This window comes from Syngnathoides biaculeatus, chromosome 7 (assembly GCF_019802595.1).
Source record: "Syngnathoides biaculeatus isolate LvHL_M chromosome 7, ASM1980259v1, whole genome shotgun sequence".
Taxonomy (NCBI): domain Eukaryota; kingdom Metazoa; phylum Chordata; class Actinopteri; order Syngnathiformes; family Syngnathidae; genus Syngnathoides; species Syngnathoides biaculeatus.
Genome location: NC_084646.1, coordinates 7,547,147 through 7,568,039, shown reverse-complemented (window position 1 = coordinate 7,568,039; position 20,893 = coordinate 7,547,147). Strand labels below are relative to the sequence as shown.

The following is a 20,893-nucleotide window of genomic DNA, read 5'->3' as shown; positions in this document are numbered from 1 at the left end:
TTTAATGTATTTTTCCACACTTTTATATAAAAAATATATATAAATTATATATATTATATTATATATATATATATAATGAACAAATATTAATGTCAAGAAAATCACATTAAATTATATGCATTGAATTAAAAAAAAGATAAAATGTTAAATTAAACAAATCTTTGTTGGCTTTATAGCAAATGTATTCAACTTTTTTTTTACTTTAAATTATGTCAAAAATATTAAATTATAGTCATTCAAATCCAAGAAGTTTATTTTTTAGGCCTGATGATTTATTTTTACACTACAGATGTGGCTTTATCATGATATATATATAAAAAAAATACAAACTAAAAAAAGTGAAACTCATTTACATTCAGGTTTTACGCAGCATTCAAGTTTATTCAATTTAAAGTATTTTTTTTATTCCAGTTTTAGTTTTGATTTTGAAGTTGTACACAAAAGTATATGGCTATATTTTTGTATTAATTTTATTACATACATTGTTTTCAAAAGATCAAAATTCTAATTACAACAAAAAAAGTGCATGCTTTTGTGAAATTTTTTGCAAAAGGAATCGACTTTATTTGAATTAGGATTCTATTATTTAAAAATGAATTTTGATCGATATATAATTTTAGAAATTACATAAATTTCAATTTAATAAAATCATATTTAAACATGGATTAAGATTTTTTTTTTAAATCTTCAGGCCTTACTTATCCATCCATCCATTTTCTTTGGCGCTTATCCTCACGAGTTGTCGCGGGGATCTTACTTATGAAATTACTTTTTTCTTTTTCTGGTTTGACCAGCGGCGCGACATTAATGATGGACACGCGAAGGCGTCCAATGAGAGCGCTTCAAACTGCAGCTCCGACTGAAGCGACCCCGGCAGTCTCCATCTGCTCGTTCGCCTCGATTCAAACATCCTGACATCTGCATCTCCAGCCTTTTTTTGTCTTCTTCTTTTTACCCCCCCCCCCCCCGTGATGTGAAAACCGCTCACGATTGCATCACCGATTTCCCGCATAAAACAACACCGCAGCGTTCCAAACCGGGGGAACAACTTCATCTCGGCGCTTTTGACACACATTTTACACCTAATATTCGTTTTTTTAAAAAACTCTCCCTTGTCGTGTTTTCCGTGAGGTCGAACGGGGCTGACGGGAGGCAGGCTGCGCTTTTGCACGCGATTTATGACCCGGCAGGATGAACTCGCCGTCGCTAAATTTACCGCCGAGCTGATTCAGTGCCGCGTCTGCTCGGTGCCCGGCGTGCGTTACTGCTGTGGGACCGGCGAATAAGCGACCGGAGGAAAGGATGGGACGAAATGCCGGATGGATGAGTCACCTCTGCGGGAAAAAAAAAATAAAAAAAAAAAAGCAAATCAAAATAAAATTAAAAGGGGAGGGGGGGGGGAAGGTGACTTAACGAAGCCTGACAAACGAGCCTCTTGTGGCGTTTGTGAGGAGGAATTTGGAGGAGATGAAATCAAGAAGAGCGGACGATGATGATGACTCACAAAGAGACGAGAGAGAAAGAGAGGGGGAAGAAAAAAGAAATGCGCTTCAACCAAAATAACATCAAAGGTTTCTTCGAACATGGCCGCCGTGGCTCGGACATGCTAAAGTTAGCGTTATTAGCTCGGCGGGCCACATGAGAGATGAAGAACAGAGCGGTGAGATGAAAAATGGTTCAACGGAAACTACAAAGGTTGCTTCAAACAGGGCGGCGGCCGCGGGAGGGACAAGCTCGACTTGGCGCTATTAACTTACCGTAATTCCCGGCCTACAGAGCGCACCTGGTCATAAGCCTCACCCAGGACGTTTGGAAAGGAAATACCATTTGGTACAAGCGTACGCCGCAGCCGTGTAAAAGCCGCAAGTGCCCACATTGAAACACGAGATATTTACAAAGGAAGACGGCACACAGAGAGTTTAACGCTAATGCTAGCGCCATGCTAATGCTAACGGCCCGCTAACGCCGCACTAAAAGGACCGGTAAAAAAAAACAAACAAAAAAAACATATCAGTACCCTGCTAAAAATTTTCTAAAGAACATTTTTAAAGAATTTCTAAAGAACTTTAGGACCCAAATCCTATAGAATTTCTATAGAAATTCTATTGTTCTGTAGAAATATACAGAAAATCAGAGCCAAAGTTCCATAGAACAAGTCGTTTTGTACAAATTTTATAGAATTCTATAGATATCTACAGAATTTCTATAGAAATTTTTTTAGCAGGGTAACACGCTAGCTCGGCGCTAACAGGGCCGGGGACCGGTAAAAGTCACTTCCTCGGCACATATATTCCACCGGTCTCACTCTCACCTTTTTCGATCGAGTGCCCCCTTGCGGCCGTTAGAAAAATTAGCCGCATCACCGCATAAGCCGCAGGGTTGAAAGCGTGTGAAAAAAGTTGCGGTTTATGGACTGGAAATTACGATATTTTGCTCAAAAGACAATTCCTGAAAAAAAAAGAGAGGCGACACGCTAGCCCGGCAAAAAAAATAAAACCTCACCAAAAGAACCAACGACAATGACTCACAAAGAGAAGAGAGATGCTAGGCGACCATTAAAAAAAAAAAAAAAAAAACATCAAAAACCACATCACGTTTCTTCGAAGACGGTGGGAACACATTGGACATCCAAAAATTAGCGCAATTACCTTACAGAGGAAAGATGAGACATAAAAAAAGTGAAAATAGCATCAACTGTAGCGTATTTGTGGAAAAAAAAAGTAAGAAAACTCATTGATTAGACGCATTAGACGCGCTAAATTTCACGTCACTAGCTTGTTTAGATCCAATGATGATGAGAGACACTAACGAGACCACACCAGACGTAAAACGTAATAAATAAGTGACGGGATGCTTAACACACTCACATCTCCCGCAATTACGACTGTCCGTACGCATCACGTACCGTGAGAGATACTGATACGATATTTCGTCCTGCACCCACGGCCCAAAAGGTGTTGCTATCCGTCTCCATTGTTTGGACAAGAGTTGCGGGAGTCCCCTCATGTTTTTTGTCTAAGCACATTTCTTCGCCCGGGGGGGAAGTGAGCGGGAAGGAAAATATCGGCGACCCACTGCTGACCCGCCGCAATGTCACTCCGACTCATGACATCGGCCAAGTACCGCCGGGCTCTTTGTCACTTTCTCTCGGCGAGCGCGGGAGGAGTTGTTGCCTAAAGTCCAGAGGGGTCACTTTCTGCCGCACGGCAAAATTTAAGGCGGAGAGGCAGTGCCGGGCCAGAGCGGGACCTCCGGCGCCGCCGCTGCCACCTTTTGTTCCGCGCAGGGAGGCCTGAAGTGAGGCCCGTCACGTTGAAGGAAAGTCCAAGTCGGTGAGACGGGGTTAAATTTCAGCTCCTGAGCACGGTTTAAGGCGGCGGTGGCGGGCTACGATGTCCGAGTTGGACTGAGATCACAGTACCCCTGACACCTTTTATTCGACGCAGAAAGGCTTGACGCGTGGCCCGTCGCGTTCAACTAACCTCCGCGTGGTCCGGACAGGTCTGTCAAAATTTGTCTGGTAAGTAGCCGTAGTGAGGTAGCGCAAAGTGCCAAGGTCAGGAAAAGCCACAAAAGAAAGGGTAGAGGGGAAGGGTCCGCAAATTTAGCCAAACTACAGAGTTTCCTTGAGTATGAGCGGCCATTCTTCAAACCAGAATCACGCTTCACTGCACAGAATAAAAGACGGCGGCGGCGGTGGTGGTGCGATCTCCGGACCGGCTTGTGCAACATGGACCCTGACATGGCCGGTCACGCTAAACTAAACTCAGTGTAGTTTGGCAAATCTTTCAGGTCCACGAACGGGCCAGACCGTGTCAACGTTTTCCTAACCTCGGGATGGAAAGTACTGTGTTCAGGAGAAAAGTGCACGAAAGACACTTTGGGAGACTGTGGTCTGGACTGGGATTGTGAACCCGATGCAACTGCTGCCACCTCAACCAAAAGTTGGTCTCCTCAAGCCGGTGTTGTCAAAAGTTGTCGGGTTAAGTGTGATGATGTAATACCAAGGACAAGAAAACTATAACAAGAAACCAGTGGAGGGTTCTAAGACCGCCAATCATACAGGGGGCTCACTTTTAGCTGTAGAGGCAGGCCCACATTGTTTGGGTCAGTCCATGATCGCACCTTTTGTCCTCCAAAACCTTTTGCTGCTTCTTTTGGAGGAAGACCTGATAGGTGGCCCCGTCACGTTGACGCAAAGTGCAAGTCTGCGAGACCAGGTTCCATCTCTCTTACCGAACGGGATTTGAGGCAGCGCTTCTGCCGGATCCCGGCCTCTGTGTGGCCGGTCACGACACGGACCGAGTGACATTTAAGACGGTGAGGCAGTTCTGGTCCAACGAACTGCCAACACCTTAAACCAGGCCTTCACAATAAACTTTATTTCTGGGTAGGTTCAGGTGGTCAAAACTTGTCTGGTAAACTAACTGAACTGAAGCACGGTGCCAAGGTCTTGTAAAAAGGGTGGGAGACTCTGGCCCGGTGCCGTCCCGTTCCCGGACCTGCTAGTCTTGCGTGCCGGCATGTAAATGTACTCCAGGGGCAGCTCGCACCTCCACTCCAAGAGGCGAGGCCAGGTCAACTGAGTGGCGATTGCACTTCAAGGAGTATCACAAACATTCGGACTGAGGATGTCACAAACGTTCCCTCGGAATTTTCCCGGTCAAGGACGTCGAGGCCGAGAGCGAGCTCCCCATTAAGAGGATCACTCCCCGTCCGGGTGATGCGCTCGCACCTCCGCACACCTCAAGTCAATTGGCAAAGGAGACGCCATCTTCGCGATTTGGTTTGCGTAGCTCAGAGGCGCGGCGCCGAGAGGATGCCCGGGGCGGGCGCCGGAGCCTGTCGGATCGCGATGCCGTGATGATATTCGCATGACGCGCTTGCGTTACCTCGACAGCCAGAGAGAGCCCGGGCAGAACGCGACTTGACTGGGCAACGCTGTATGATTTTCATGTCACGTTACATTGCTATCTTGCTCTACGTTAATTCCAGCTATTAGCATGTTAGCACCTGATCACATGACCATCTGCCTCAGCGCTTTCGCCAGTGAGGTTTGCGTATCGCTCCTCATTTCTCGGTTCATTTGCGTAAAAAATATAAAACGGCGACGGATAGCGGGTCTTCCGCGTTCCGGGACAAATGCTAACCTCTCGTAAACGGCAGACGGGACGACGTGGATCGTAGCGGCGTCTTGTTGTCGGGGATGTGAATTTAATTGGAGCAGACTTCTTCCCGCCCACACACCTGTCACGACGCCCCGTGACGGATATGCGGGTCGTCACATGCAGGCGTGGCGATGCGTTCGGGGGGCCTCTGTCAGAGACTGTTAAACCCCCCCCCCCCCCACCTCCACCTCAACACACACTCCTCCCAAAGCGCGTTGTGTTGAGTCATCAAATATTCACGCGCGCGCTCCTGTTTGGTAATTGACGTGTATTTTCACACGTGATTAAGTCGCCGCTAATTCCTCAAAGGAGCCCAGCAATTAGACAGCGTCGGCATGAACGGGATCGCACACGGGCGGCGCGTCGGCGTACTTGCCGAGACAATTAGCGCGCTTGTGTCACAACGCGACACGCCGGTTTTGGACCCTTCCGCCGATAGATGCGATATTTGTGCGGTATTTTGACAAGATCGCAATAGAGTGATGGGATGAAAATTGCCATTAAGTTGGGTAATTTGTTTTCTAGTGTCACTAACCCCTTTTTTGCTCTTTTTTTTCCAGCCTTTTATAAATATTTATTATTAGATTTATTATTTACATATTTATTTACAGCAATGCAAGAATATTTTTAGATTTTTTTTTATTTTGTCATATATATACATTTTTACATCTTAAATTTTTTTTCTACTTTTCCAGCATAATTTTTCTATTTTGATTTTTGTTTTCTCATTTGTACTTGTGTCAATGTTTATATTTGTAATATTTACCTTGACTTTGAACATTTTATTTTTACTATTACAAATGTTTTTCACGTGCATAAATATTTGTGGATATTTTCCATTTTACTTGTCTATGTTTGTATTGAAGATTTATTTGTTGTTTTTAGGTTTATTTGTAAACGTATCTGTAATTTTAAACTAGTATTAATCTTTTTATTTTAAGTGGTATAATGATTTTTTTTTTTTTTGAATACTTTGCAATGAAAAGCTACAGTATTTTCAGGGCGGCATTTTTATTTTTTTCAATGTATTCTATGCGGCACAGAGTGGGCCGTGCTGGGTTTTAATTTAATTAGCACGTCTGTCTGCCTCACAGTTCTGAGGATCGGGGTTCAAATCCTGGCCCCGACTGGACGGATTTAGCCTTTTCTCTCTGTGGCTGCGTGGGTTCTCTTCAGGCGCTCCCGATTTCCTCCCACATCCCAAAAACATGCAACATTCATTGGAGACTCTAAATTGCCCGTAGGTGTGATTGTGAGTGCGAACGGTTGTCCGTTTGTAGGAGCCCAGCGATTAGCTGGCGACCAGTTCAGGGTGTACACCGTCTGGATAAGCGTCTGGAAAATGAATGAATGACGTTTTAGAGCTGCGCTTTTACAAATATAGCTATTTTTATATTATATATTTTTTTACTTGTGTATTTTTAATTTCTACTGAAATATTGGTATTATTTCTGATGCATTTTTTAAATATTAAATGTATCAATATTCATGTGGCTTTAAATTCTGTTTTCTAATGTATTTGGAAAATTTATATATTACTATACATATTTATAATGATGTATTTTTATAATATTTCTCATTTTAAGTTTATAAATCTTTTCAAAAACGTGCGTATAACATAGAACGAGGGAGCGGTCGACTGCAATTTCCCAACCTTGACGGTAGTAAGAGGTGCGACGCCACCACAAGTGTGCAACGGTATTAAAAAGCAAAAATGGATTTTTGATTGCAATGTTTCAAAAAAAAAAAAAAGAAGGTGGGGGGAGGACGGCTAAAAGTGTGACAGTACGGGATAAAAGGTCTCACCGTTGAATAATGGAGGCATCAAGTTTAAACGGTGTTAATCTGCGGGATTGGGGCTAATGCGGATTGCGCCTCCATTTGAGGAGCGCGACACGAGCTCGCCGGCCCTTTAAGCAGCTCAATGTGTTGTCACTACTTGATTAAGTGCACTACAACAAGATGACAGGATTACTACGAAACACACACACACACACACGACTACTACACTGCACTCGGAAGGTCATTTGTCACGTAAATACTGCATAATAATATTTTAGTACAGCTGTAATAGCGTGGTTTTCTTAGAAATGCTGCAAAATATGAACGCAGCACTTGTTTTTGCTCTCATTTTTCATGAGCTGAACTCAAAGGCTGAAGACTTCTTTTGCAAAAAAGAAAAAAGGCTTCGTTCTCTCAAATATTGCTCAGAAAAATGTATCCGTCTGAGTTAGTGAGCGCTTCTCCTCTGCCGAGATAATCCTCACAATTGTGGCAGATCAAGACGCCGCTTAGACGGCAAGATTATCGCACAGGTGTGCCTTTGGCCGCCCGCAGTCGAAAAACGCTAAAAAATATTAAAGACATCCAGTCGAGCACGGTGGCGGAAAACGGCGACCTATCAATTTGGATGTCGTCCGGATTGCCGAGCGAATTTGTGAAGAGATTCGGGTATTTTTAGCGTCATTTTTAAATGTTTAATTTTGGTTTCTTGGTGTGTTTCTCCCCCATAAAAACATTTAAATATGAGTATTTTCAGTAATTTTTTTTTAAGGATTGAATTCTTAATGTTGGTTTTTATTTGTTTACTTTAATTACTTTACTTTATTTGTTTATTTACAATGTTTTTTATTTATTATCTGGATTGCCTCGTGCACATTTGAGCAATTATTTCAACAAAAAAAAAAATTCACATTTTCAACTATTAAATGTTACTTAAACCATGTAAATACGAATATTTTGAGGATTAATTTTATATTTTTATGTATTTTTTTGACTGTATTGTCTGGATAATTTCATGGATTCAAAAAATTAAAGTAGATTCATTCAAAAAGATATATTTGAACATTTTTGTCCCCATGAAATGTGACTCCCCCCCCAAATAATAAAAAGTTTAAATATTAACATTATTAAATATTTTTATTTATTTATTTATTTATTTTTGTCTGCATGTGTTGAAGGACTCATTTTTATTATACTTTTGTCACAGGAACTTTTCTTATTTAAAAAAAAAAAAAAATCCCTATTTACATTTGTTATTTTACATTCAATTTCTATTTTTAAAATATTAATTAGTTTTTGTTTGAAGATGTTAATTTTACCACCTGTACTTTAAGTTCATAAAAACATTTTTAAATGCTAAAAACTATGAAAAATAAAATCTTGACAGTAGCTATAGCGCTTAACCACAAAAGAACTCACTCACAAAAAAGGATTTTTAGTGAACCACAGAGTCCATTCTATACAGTGGATATAAAAAGTCTACACACCCTTGTTTAAATGTGAGGTTTTGGTGATAAAATAAAGATTTAAAAAAAAATAATGTGATCAGAATCACTTTAAATGCTGGCGAGCGTGTGCCGACTCGAGTTTGAACGTGATTCTCCACCGCCAGGTCCTCAATAAAAAAGTTGCAATATCGTGATTAGGGAAGGAGCGAATCATTTCAAACGCAGTTGCTGCCATTTGGAATCAGCGGCCCCGGAGGGGGGGGGGGACGGGACGAAGATTTAAAAAAAAAAAAAAAAAAAAGTGCCGCACGGGGGAGCCTTCATTCGTCATCCGCTTTTTGACTGACGGGTCGAGGCGGCGATACGACCGCCGTCATTTCTTTGCAATAAGCTCGCTTTTGTACGCCGCCAGATAATCGCGGTAATTACATTCGGCCCACTCGGTGTCCGTGACCTCTGAGATGCTCGGCAAAAAAATAAAAAAAAATGTAAAAATCCTGGCAAAAAGAGGCGGCGGAAAGATTAGGTTTTCTTTTCTGGAAATAATGCTTGTTTCAGTGTGACCTTGTTACTCGCCGCACATTAAGAAGTACGTTCGCCTTCGCGGGCGCCAAAGGGACGAACGGCCGCGGTTGCCGCCGACCGGAAAGGAGGAAGGAAGGAAGACCGGGAAGGAAACCCGGCTGAGCGTCCCGCACGGGTCTGTTTTTTAAGTCCAAAGCAAAATAAAAGTAATTCTAAACAGCAATGGTGTTTCTTTGTTCAAAGCAAAAAAAAAAAAAAGAAAAAGTTTTTTTTGCTCTTGTTGTTTATAAAGAAGACTTCAAGTCAAACAACCTTGGCAAAAAAAAAAATTGAAGAAGAAGAAAAGGAATGTTATAAATACAAATATTTTGTAAATGTTTTTATTTTTCTAATCTTTTCAGTGTTCATATTTTGTATTTTATTTTTTCTGTATTTTTCCACAAAAGTTACCATTTTATTTTTACAGTTTGTACAGATTGTTGAATTATTTTCTCCTATATTTTGTGTGCTTATGTTCTAATTTCAAACACTTTTCAAACTAATATCTGTATGCAATACACTTTAGGTTTTTTTTATGTTTATTGGTATCTATTATTTAAAAGTGAAATTTGTTTGATAGTGAAATTTGTTTTTCAATGTTATATATTTGACATTTTAAATCCATATTTTATATATATATAATTTGACAGCTTTACGTGTTTCATGTATTTTTTTATTTTATATTTGTTGTGGATTGTTCCATTTTATATTTTTCACTGTTATTTTAGTAGTTTTCTTTCCATTGGTATATTTTTTTAAGTTTGAATCTTTCAATGTTTTACATGGAAATATTTTAATTTTTTTTATGTGGCTGTAAAGCTACTGTACCAGTTTCTACATTTTTGTTTTACAAATATTTGTATATTACTTATTCTTATTAGATTTTGTTAATGTAGATATTTTTTTCTACATTGTGTTACAGCTTCAGATGTTTAGTTTACAGTTATGTACATTTGTTTACATATTTTGTTTGTACCTTTTCCCTGCCAAATTTATCAATTTGAATTTAATATATATATATATTACAAAAAAATCAGTTTAAAAAAAAAAAAAAAAACACGTCCATCACCGACAAGGAATTTTCCAGGTCTCGAAGCGGATCGCGGCCACGAGACGAAATTCCAATTATTGATCCCGCGCCAGAAGAACATTTATGCTGATGAAATTCATAAATCAAGCCGTTCGACGATCCCGCCTGGAGAAGCTCCAGACGAGACGGGCGCAATCGCGGTGAGTGGCTGGCAAAGGGGCGAGATTGAAGAGAGATGGCCGGGCGCCGCCCTCTCCCGCTTTCCTCCGTTTGGTGCCCGTTCGCCGTCGCTTCACCGTCACGCCCCCAAGAAACATAAACTCATTGTAACTTTTGCTTTCTCTCAAATTGACGTTCGATTTACGTCGTCCGTTACGTCGCTCAGGACCTCCGATACTTGAGTCGTATTCTAAAACACGGGTCGGAAACCTACGGCTCGCGGGCCATACCTGGCTCTTTTGGTGGTTGCATATGGCCCCCCGCGGAGCCCTCATAACCACATACTGCAAATGTGATTGTCCAATTGGGGTTGCCGTAGTTTGGTGCGGGAGGCAACGCAAATGCCGCAGAGACAATTTGCCCGAGTGGGGTTGCCGTAGTTTTTGCGTGGTAGTCGATGTCCACAAGTGCGAGGGTCTCACTTTGATTGTGTCGGAACGACTACCCTAATTCCCGGCCAACAGAGCGCACCTGGTCATAAGCCTCACCCAGTACATTTGTAAAGGAAATACCATTTGGTACATACATACGCCCACATTGAAACTCCAGATATTTACAAAGAAAGATGGTACACAGAAAGTTTAACACTAGTGTTACCGCGCAAATGCTAATGCTTGCGCTAACAGTGCTGGTAAAAATCACTGAGACACGGCAGCAACACGCTAGCGCAGCGCTAACAGGGCCGTACCGGTAAAAGTCACTTCCTCGGCACATATATTCCACCGGTCTCACTCTTACCTTTTCCGCTCGAGTGCCCCGTTCCGGCTGTTAGAAAAAAAAAATGCGCAAACTAGGCGCATCACCGCATAAGCCACAGGGTTGAAAGCGCTTGAAAAAAGTCGCAGTTTATAGGCTGGAAATTACGGGAATTATGGAAAAAAAAAATATGAGGAGTACCGAAGAATGGAACAAGAATGGGTAGCCTTTGTGGAGAGGGAGGTTTAAATTCACAGATGGGGAATACGCCAAAGCATTCGTACTCCACGTTGCCAAACAACATTTTGCCAACTTCGCATAGAGACAAAATAATCAAACGAATAAAAGTCGGCAAGAATTGTTCACCATCGTACCAGCAAGATGGAAAATCAAATTTCAATCCATTCAAGATGAACGGATGGAAGTCTCAACGCCAGCGTAAAGCTTCATCTGACGATGTATGAACGCCAAAGCCATCAGCAAAACTGTGGCATTAATGGTAAGAAGTACCGTAATTCTTGGCCGAAAGAGCTGTAGCGCGGCGCTAGCGTTAGCGCGGCGCTAGCATTAACCTCTGTGTACCGAGGCTTATAACCAGGTGCGCTAACGCTCTGCAGGCTGGGAATTACGGTACTTTTGTCATCACTGTTGAGCGACAGCGTAACAATGTTATAAAAAAAAAATTATAATAATAATAATAAAAGAAAATATATATATTTTTTAAATTAATAAAAAAAACACCATTTTATTAAATAGATTTATTTTCATTATACTTATTGTACTCTAAAAGTGTTGGTCTGACAAAAATGTGCAAAACACACCTGTACTTAGTTTTTAAAATACTGTACGGCTCTTTTGAAATTACATTTGAAAATATTTGGCCATTATCGAAAAGGTTCCCGACCCCTGCTCTAAAGTAACGAGATTTGGCTACTGGAGCCTCCCCTTGGCCTTAGCCGAGGTCTGCGTTCGGCTGAGTGTTTTAAAAAAAGCGACTTCTTATTCTAGCAATTAGCGTCACGTCATATCGGTGCTTATAATATTATATCGCATCAGCGTTGATGCAAAAGATGGCACAATCCAAATCAAACATTTCCACCCTGGAAGCCATCAGAAGAATTCAAAGTTCCATTCTTCTTCTTTTTTATCAGCTCGGCAAAGCTAATTTAAAAAAAAAAAAAAAACATCCCGACGTGCTTTTGACATTTATTAAATACACAAAAGAGCGGCAGAAAACGGGCTTATCGGCGCATCGGCTGCAGATAGCATCGGATCACTCAAAACATGAACAAGAAGGAGAAAAAAAAAAAAAAAAGAAATCGAAACTCGGCTCATTAGTCAAGTTTTTGCAACTTTGGTTTTATCTTGTGGAAAGACGAGGGCGTATGAAACGAGCTTAAAAATCATTTAATATTACTAATTAACAATTGCGGCAGAATACCCTGACTAAAACATGTTCTGTAGTATCTGCATTATAAATGTGCTATTAAGGGGCGTGGCCGAGTCAGGCGATGTCAGAAGCTGGTGTCAGGTTGGTTGGCTCACACAGCATGTGAGCATCTGGTGTGAGTTGTGGTCTACAGCAGCTCCCAGCTCGTTTATTTTCAAGAAAAGAAGTTTTGGGGAAGTTTTTAAAATTAATTTATTATTTTATTGTATTATTTGTTTTTATTGAAGAAGTACATATTTAGAGTAACATTTTTTTAAAAAGTACAATTTTGAGAAATATTTTCATTATATCTTTGTATATATTTTGGGGGAAAAAAAAGCATATATTAAAAAAACATTTTGAGGGAAAAGGTTTCTCCAAAAATTAAAAAAATAATAAACTTTTTACGAAAGTTGTATATGGTCACAAACATATATATTGAGGCAAAACATTTTTGTTTCGAAAAAATATATATATATAATTGAACACATTTTAAGACAAAGTTTCAACTGTCTAAATCCCCTTTTTTGTGATATATTTAATGTAATTAATACATTTCCATTTTAATGAAATTTCAATTCAATTTGAATTGAATGGTGGCAGCTGTGTGAATCTGACACGAATGTGAACGTGACGCCCAGTTTTTGAGAGGGTGTTCGGGTTCACAAGCACATGATCGCAGTTGTTTATTTTTCTTCATCATCTTGAAAAGATTTTATCTTCCCAACCGTTTTGTCGCAGGTCAGAATGTTGAAAAAGTACAACTGACACTTTTGGCGACATTTTGGCTCAGGTGAAAGTCGCTACTCACCACGTAGCAGGGCTCGCAGTAGGCCTTCTTGTCCACGGCGTAGAAGGGCTTCCCGCGCAGCTTGCCGCTGCAGGTCATGCACACGAAGCAGTCCACGTGGAAGACCTGGTCCATGGCCGTGCAGCCGGTGCCCTCGCCCACCACGTTCTCGCCGCAGCTGGCGCAGCGCCCTGGGGGAGGCCGGAAGAGGGAGGGTGAGGGTCACGCGCAAGTCGGCGGAAAGGCGAGCCAGAACTTTTCGGGATTTTCCAAATCTTTTGTGCTGAAAGCGAAAAGCGGGAAGGGTTCGCCCAAAGGTAGGATGAGTTGGGGCGGGGAGGGGTTAATATTTGTTTTTTTTTTTTTTTTTTTGGAGACCAAATGTCTATTTTCCCAAAATACTTTTCAACAATTTTGTAAAACATAGTGCACCTTTCAAAAACATGTTTTTATGTAAAAAAAAAAAGTAATATTTTGCAAATAAAAAATAATGGAAAATTGCACGATTAAATCTACAAAAAGTTTGTGATTCTATAAAATGTTTCAAAATTACTTGAATATTTGAAAAAGTTGAACACATCCAAGGAAAAATATTTTCATGCAAAAAAAAAAATTCCATGGTATACTTCTTTTTGTTTTAAACAAAAACATTTCGAAAGCATAGCACTGAGAAAAAATATAGTTATGCAACAAAACAACTTGCGAAAAAGATCACGCATTTTCAAGAAAAATATTTTACACAAATATATTATCTAAATTTTACTGAAAATAATTGTGAAAAAGTTGCACACATGCAAGGGAAATATTTTCATGCAAAAAAAATCTATGGTATACTTTTTTTTTTTTAAACAAATACATTTCAAAAGTATAGCACTGAGAAAAAAGATTGTTATACAACAAAACATCTTGCAAAAAAGGTCATGCATTTTCAAGAAAAAATATTCTCCATAAAAATATCTAAATTTTACTCAAAATAATTGTGTATTTTTAAAGGGTCATATATTTCCAGGATTAAAAAAATAAAATTAAAAAACGGAATCTTATGGGGGGAAAAAATAATAATTCTCTTAGGAAACTACTGTATATTTTATTGAAGCTGTTGGATATGTTTGAAGAAAAAAAGAATCTTACAATAAAAATCATACGTTATAGAGACCACCAAAAAAAAAAAAAAAAAAAACTATTAAGCTTGTGCAGCTTGTTTGTACTTCCCAAAAAGAATTCAAATTACTTTGAAATGGTAAAAGACGCACGGCCCAACAACGACTACTTTGAAGACCACCACTTTACTTCACTTCCCTTCAGTCGGCGTCGTGCGTGCGCGCGGCTTCCGCATAATCCCACAAAGAGAAGCAACAAAAGCGGATAAAGTCCCGGCGCGATAAAACAAACTTTGTAAAGGGGGTCACGCGTGATACGATTGGCGGGGAAAGAGCCCGACTGCTCGCTGGTGTGGCATTTGGATATCTTGAATTGCGCCGGCGATATCTTTAATTGGGTTTAAGATGTCCTCCACTCAATGCGACTTATCTGCGCGCCCAATTAATGCCACTGTCAATTTCATTAGCGCTATCTGACAATAACAGCCTTGAAAGAGATATCAGAGAACGGCTTCTTTTTCCACACATCTGACGCGCGATGCCATCTCCGTCTGCACATTTCATTAATTGCGCTTCCGTTTCAATTTCGGGACGATTTGGCGGACGATTGGCAGCCCGCGAGCGCTTCAGCGTTTGCGGCGCGAGCTGATGTTTTTTTTTTGCAGGTGGCGACGCGACGCTTATGCGCTCTCGTTGATCGGATCACCAAAGCGAGCCAACGAAAACGAAAACTTTGCCGAATGACCACGTTCGCCGTGACAGCGGCTTACGCGTGGGTAGCTTAACTGCGTCAAAGCGCGCTCTTTTTCCTTTTTTCTGTTCCATTGTGTTTTTAAACCTCGTTGAAAAAGTTACCCCCCGGTATTTGGTTACTCCGACACTATATGGATACAATATCGCATAATTTACGAGAAAAATCACTTGCATTGTCAGGTTGACATTGATTTTGAAAATCAACGCTATTCTGAAATCTAGTAAAGCCTCAGTTCTTGAACGTCTCCGTTTTAGAACGAACATTCGGAGATGTTTTTGCTTCTGTTTTTGAATGAAAATCTTGTACTCGAACGCCCCCGACAAAACCCGGAAATAACATATTGCGCTCGACCAGACCAGCCGACCCACAACGCGCTTTGTTGTGAATTCCCACGCCGCCGAAAAAAACAAGAAATGACATAACGCGCGCTGCGCAATCAGCGCACTTTTGTTATTCTTCATAACAGCCTCTGTACGACAATGCGCTCCCAGCCTAGCGTACTCTACTACTAAAGCATACATTTTAAGCAAAAAATAAATATATTTCTGAAATTATTTTATTAGATAAAGTATTTAAACTGTACATGTATTTCCACATTGCAGTTTATTATCAGGAAAAGCTTAAAAAAATGGTTTAAAAGCCAATTTTTTTTAGGCTTGGAACGGATTGTTTCTTTTTCCATTCTTTGTAATGGGAAATATCGATTCGGTTCTCGAACAAATTACTTCTCCAACCATATTCTGGAATGGATTGTGCTAGAGAACCCAGGGATCACTGTAAACGTTTGCAACCAGCTACAAGAGTTGGTAGAAGAAATACTCGAGAATCGCGACTCAGGCAGATTACCTGCTAACTAGCGTGATGACTAGTTTACTAGCTTTGACGTTACTTAAAGCAGAGAGTAGCAGAAAAGTAGCGACTCGTTTTATTATTACTATTATGTATTGTTTTCATCCAATGGGAGCGATCAGTTTTGTTGTCTGGTGGAACAGTTGCAATAAAATCCAAAACATTCTGGGGGGACATCACAATCAAAGATAAGGGGGAAAATTGCTCGTTGGGAGAAATCTCAATTTAAAAAAAATTTTTTTAAATGATTTATTTTCCCCCTAAAACCAAATGACAATTGAGTTTTTTTTTTTTTTTTTTTAACTTTTCCAATTTTTTTCTGGTTGGTAAGTGGCAGTTACCTTCTGTTTTTTTTTTTTCTTTCCAAGTTTCCTTTTTCACTTCCAAATTTCCCAGTTGACAAACATCCAACCATCCATTTTATTAGCCGCTTATCCTCACGAGGGTCGCGGAGAGTGCTAGAGCCTATCCCAGCTGTCAAAGGGCAGGAGGCGGGGTACACCCTGAACTGGTCGCCAGCCAATTGCAGGGCGCACGGAGACAGACAACAGTCAAACTCCCAATCACACCTACGGGCAATTAATGTTGCATGTTTTTGGGATGTGGGAGGAAACCGGAGTGCCCGCCCGGAGAAAAGCCACGCAGCCACGGGGAGAACATGCAAACTCCACACAGGCGGGGCCGGGATCGAACCCGGGTCCTCAAAACTGTGCGGCCGACGCTTTACCAGCTGCTCCACCGTGCCGCCAAATTGAGAAACAATACTTCAATTTTCCAGGTGAAAAGTCCCACAAAGCTCCCAAATATTTCTTTCAAGATGTTTTGTTCCACACGTAGCAATATTGCGGACTTAATGCTTCACCGGATGAAATGACTCCTCCCAAAGCTTCGCTTCCCATGTGACAATTTTATTCAGCGTGAGCAGCAAAGATCCCATCAAATTCTTTTTTTTTTTTTATTTTTGTTTTGTCATCTCTGCACCTTCGTCTTTCAAACGGGATCTCGCAGATGATCCCGGGCGCCATCTGATCAAGGAAAACTTTTTCAAATTGATTGACATATTGCGGAATTATTCCCAGCACGACGCGAATCCCCCCGCGCCTCAATTATCCCAGCGCTACCGATCGTACCGAACGGGATGCGCGTTAAACAAAGGAGGGGGAAAGGCTCGTCTCGGGGGGGGGGGGGGTCGCGGGCGTCGGCGGAGTCGCGAGAGGGCTAATCACTTGACGCGGCGCTTGTGTTTGCGGAGACGCAAGCTAGTAGCGGCCGGGGATCGCAGGCCGTCTCCGGCGAGCGGATGGGATTGCCCAACGGGTCCCGCGGCGGGGGGGGGGGGGGGGTTTCACTTTTAAACACGCAGCAGAGGAAACCTCGTGGAAATCGTCCCGGTTCAGCCCCCGCCCTCCCCGTCTCGGTCCCTCGGGACGACGAGCGCGCGTCAACAGACGCTTAGCGCCTGATTTAGCGAGATGCCAAACAGCGGAGGCTAAATGGCGTCTTCCTTCGCGCCAAGGAGCGACGAGACAAGATCTGACAAAAATGACAATTTGGCAAAATTGCTCAAACCGAAATTGTCGGACGACGGCTTCTGGAGAAATTGACTTTTTTGAGGCAATATTTTTGGGCAATGTCATCTTTTGAACAAAAGCTGTAAAACTTTTTTTTTTTTTTTCAAGATTTTTTTCTCACGAGCATCCAAAAGTTGTTATAGTTGTTTTTGTAGCTAGAATGTGTTTATTTACACATGTTTGAGGAACCTTGATTTTGAAATAAACATCCATCCATTTTCTTAGTTGCTTATCCACACGAGGGTCGCGGGGAGTGCTGGAGCCTATCCCAGTGGTCATCAGGCAGGGGGCGGGGCACACCCCGAACTGGTCGCCAGCCAACTCACATGGCACATGGAGACAGACAACAGTTGCACTCCCAACCCCACCTTGGGGCAATTTAGAGTGTCCAATCAATGTCGCATGTTTTTTGGGATTTGGGAGGAAACCGGAGTGCCCACCCGGAGAAAAGCCACGCAGGCACGGGGAGGACATGCAAACTCCAGACAAGGACCCGGGGCCGGGATCGAACCCGGGACCCCAGAATTTTGAAGCCAATGCTTTCCAGCTGATCCACTGTGCCACCTTAATAAACAACAAAATTGAATTGATTTGGGGGGTGGGCGACATCTGGCAGATGAAAAATTTGGAAAATCTATCTCCGGTGTTTGAAAATTATTTTTCAGATTTTTGTCTTCAAAAGTGGAAACATAAGAACAATGCAACTGACCCAAAGTGGCACATTGCACAAGATAACGTCACATCCTTTTCGGTTTGTGACTGACAAACTTCATAGTTATAGCCATCCATTTTCTTTGCATCTTATCCTCACAAGGGAGTCCAAACCCTATCCCAGCTGTCAACGGGCAGGGTACACCCCGAACTGGTTGCCAGCCAATCGCAGGGCACATGGAGACACACCTTGGGACAATTTAGAGTGTCCAATTAATGTTGCGTGTTTTGGGACGTGGGAGGAAACCCACACAGGCTCAGGGAGGACGTGCAAATGCCACAGGGGCAGGGCCGGGATTTGAACCCGGGACCCCAGAATTGTGAGCCCAATGCTCTCCAGCTACGTCACCGTGCCGCCGAAATAAACAACAAAATTTAATGGATTTGGGGGAAGATATCTGGCAGATGAAAAATATGGAAAATGTACCTCTGGTGTTTGAAAATTATTTTTTTAGATTTTTGTCCTCAAAAATGGAAAAATAAAAACACGTCACTGACTTTTTTTTTTTTTTTGAAGCGCCACATTTTACAAGATAAATTCACATCGTTTTTTAATTTTAATTTAATTATTAACAATAAGCAACAAGAATTCCAGATTTCTCAACCTCACTCGTGGCAAAATTCCACCGGTTTCGAGTGACAAATGTTATACATTTTTTCAAACTCCTTTGTTTTGATGCCTTCATAGTAAATAAAGAATTTTACACTCGATTCTTCAAATTGGGACATCGCCAGCATTTTGCCTCCACCATTGCGCCGTTTTTCCCGGCTCGATGAAGACTTTTGTCTCTCTCCTGGCTCCGCGTGATCCGAAAAACCAAATCTTATCCTTCCCATCGATAATTTGAAGCCACGCGACGCGACGTGAACGTTCTGGCCGAGTAACGCCCTAGCGACGCGACGATTTTACCCCCGGACGGCGGGTCGAGGACCGCCGTCGGCGGGACCCGCGAAGGAATCGCCGGACTCTCCGCCTTCGATGCCTCCGCTTCAAATGCTTCCCAAGTGCGACGGGGAGGGCGGGCGCTTCATTTACACTTGACTCGCTTGCTTTCGCTTTCATTCCCGCCGCCTCTGAAGTGTCTCTTCTGCGCCCGAGTCAAAAAAAAAAAGAAGAAGAAGAAGCAGAGAAAACCTTTTCTTTTTCTCTTTTTTTTTTCCCCTCCCGCGAGCCGCCTGGCGATGCTTAGACAATTTAATTGGATAAAAGGCAAAGATTAAAGAGCCCCTGACTCTGGGCCATTAATAATTGATTTCTAATGTATCGTCGATGACAGGGAGACGGCGGCGTTGTTTGGGGACGTGCGGGGGGGGGGGGGGGTGGTTGCTGTTGAGTGGCAGGAAAGCCTTCTTTTGTTTTTTTTTTTTTTATTATTTTTTTGGGTGTGTGTTTTACACACCGCGTGCACACACACACACACGATGATATCAAGGGAGCGCACACTCGCGCCTCAATTTGATCTTACATCCTTGCAAATCAAAGACGCGGCGTGTAAGGGGGGGGGGGAACTTGCACGCACGCAACTTTTTCTTGTGGGAGAGCAAAAACTTTACTTCGCCGCCGCTCGTGTGAACATGAAGAACGGCGTTCTCGCTGGCGCAACCGTTGCGAGCCCCCCCACCCCCCCACCCCCCCGCGAGGCCGCGACGACGTCAGCAGCCAGACTGAGGGACGGGCCCCGGCGTCGGGCGACTAGTTGGGCTCGGACTGGTACGTTTATTTCATTAAAAACAAAAAAAAAAACCACCTTTTTTCCGAAAAGGTCGTCCCATCCGGGGTGGGTGTCTGGAACCAAAACGTAAACGACAAAAACCAAACTACCGACGACTCTAACCACATAACCAATGACATCACTGAACCACAAATGACCAAACCAAGTAACCAACAGCTTGCTAACCAAACACCCAAGCAACAATCTAACTAACCAATTGAGCAACTGTCAAACCAACCAATCACATAACTAACAACATAACTAATTTGGTAACCAACCACTGAAACAACTACCTAGCTAACCAAACAGCCACGTAACCAATTAAACAACAAACTACTCAACCAAAATTTGCAAACAGAGGATCTCTCTGCTAACAATAAAGCAAACTGGCTACCTATGCTAACCACCGCCAAACCAACAACCTATCCCTTAATCAACCAACTAATAAACCGCTAACCCTAAAACACCAAACTTACCCCTAAACAAGGCAAAAACCAAACCAAGTATTTTACTTCTTCTAACCACCAAACCAACATCCAAACATAGCAACTAATAACGTAGCTAGCGACATACCAGATGCCAAGGTAACAAACCACCAAAACAAATACCTAACTAGCCACCCGATCGACCTTTCCGATAGCAATCTGAAGCTCCGCCCCCTTAGCCATGTCCCACAAGCTTCCAAAATGGCGAATGCACAAGACACGTTTGAAGTCGATTCTCTATCGCGTATTCCAGATAGTATTGGGGTATGTTTTTTTTTGCCAAATGCGTCAGGCATTGTCCAAGAGAGTTCTACAGAGACGTCTCAACTATTTCACGCCAGGATATGTACACGGAATTAAGATTTTGGACGGAGCGGGATGCAATGTCAGAAAAGTTTGACGCCTCACCAACTTCACATTGAAATCCAACAGGATAAAATAGTGGAATCGTACTGAGGACCGTTTTCTACATAACGTGAAATTTTCCAAGCGCACGCTACTGACCACCAACATCGCTTGTGGGGTTAAGACAATGCGGCTATCCGATTGGCTATTCTCGTACGAGTGATCGACAGGTCGGGAAGG

General features: G+C 42.1%; 1 protein-coding gene across 6 annotated transcripts in view; it reads right to left on the bottom strand.

Annotated features, from left to right (window-relative positions):
* The window catches only part of lpp (LIM domain containing preferred translocation partner in lipoma), a 176,295-nt gene that overhangs the window by 9,819 nt on the left and 145,583 nt on the right, over positions 1-20,893 (bottom strand). For all 6 annotated transcript variants that reach the window (XM_061824484.1, XM_061824482.1, XM_061824487.1 and 3 more), the window contains one exon: positions 13,148-13,317. In XM_061824484.1, coding sequence (XP_061680468.1) covers positions 13,148-13,317 — 170 coding nt within the window. The remainder of the gene's footprint in view (positions 1-13,147; positions 13,318-20,893) is intronic.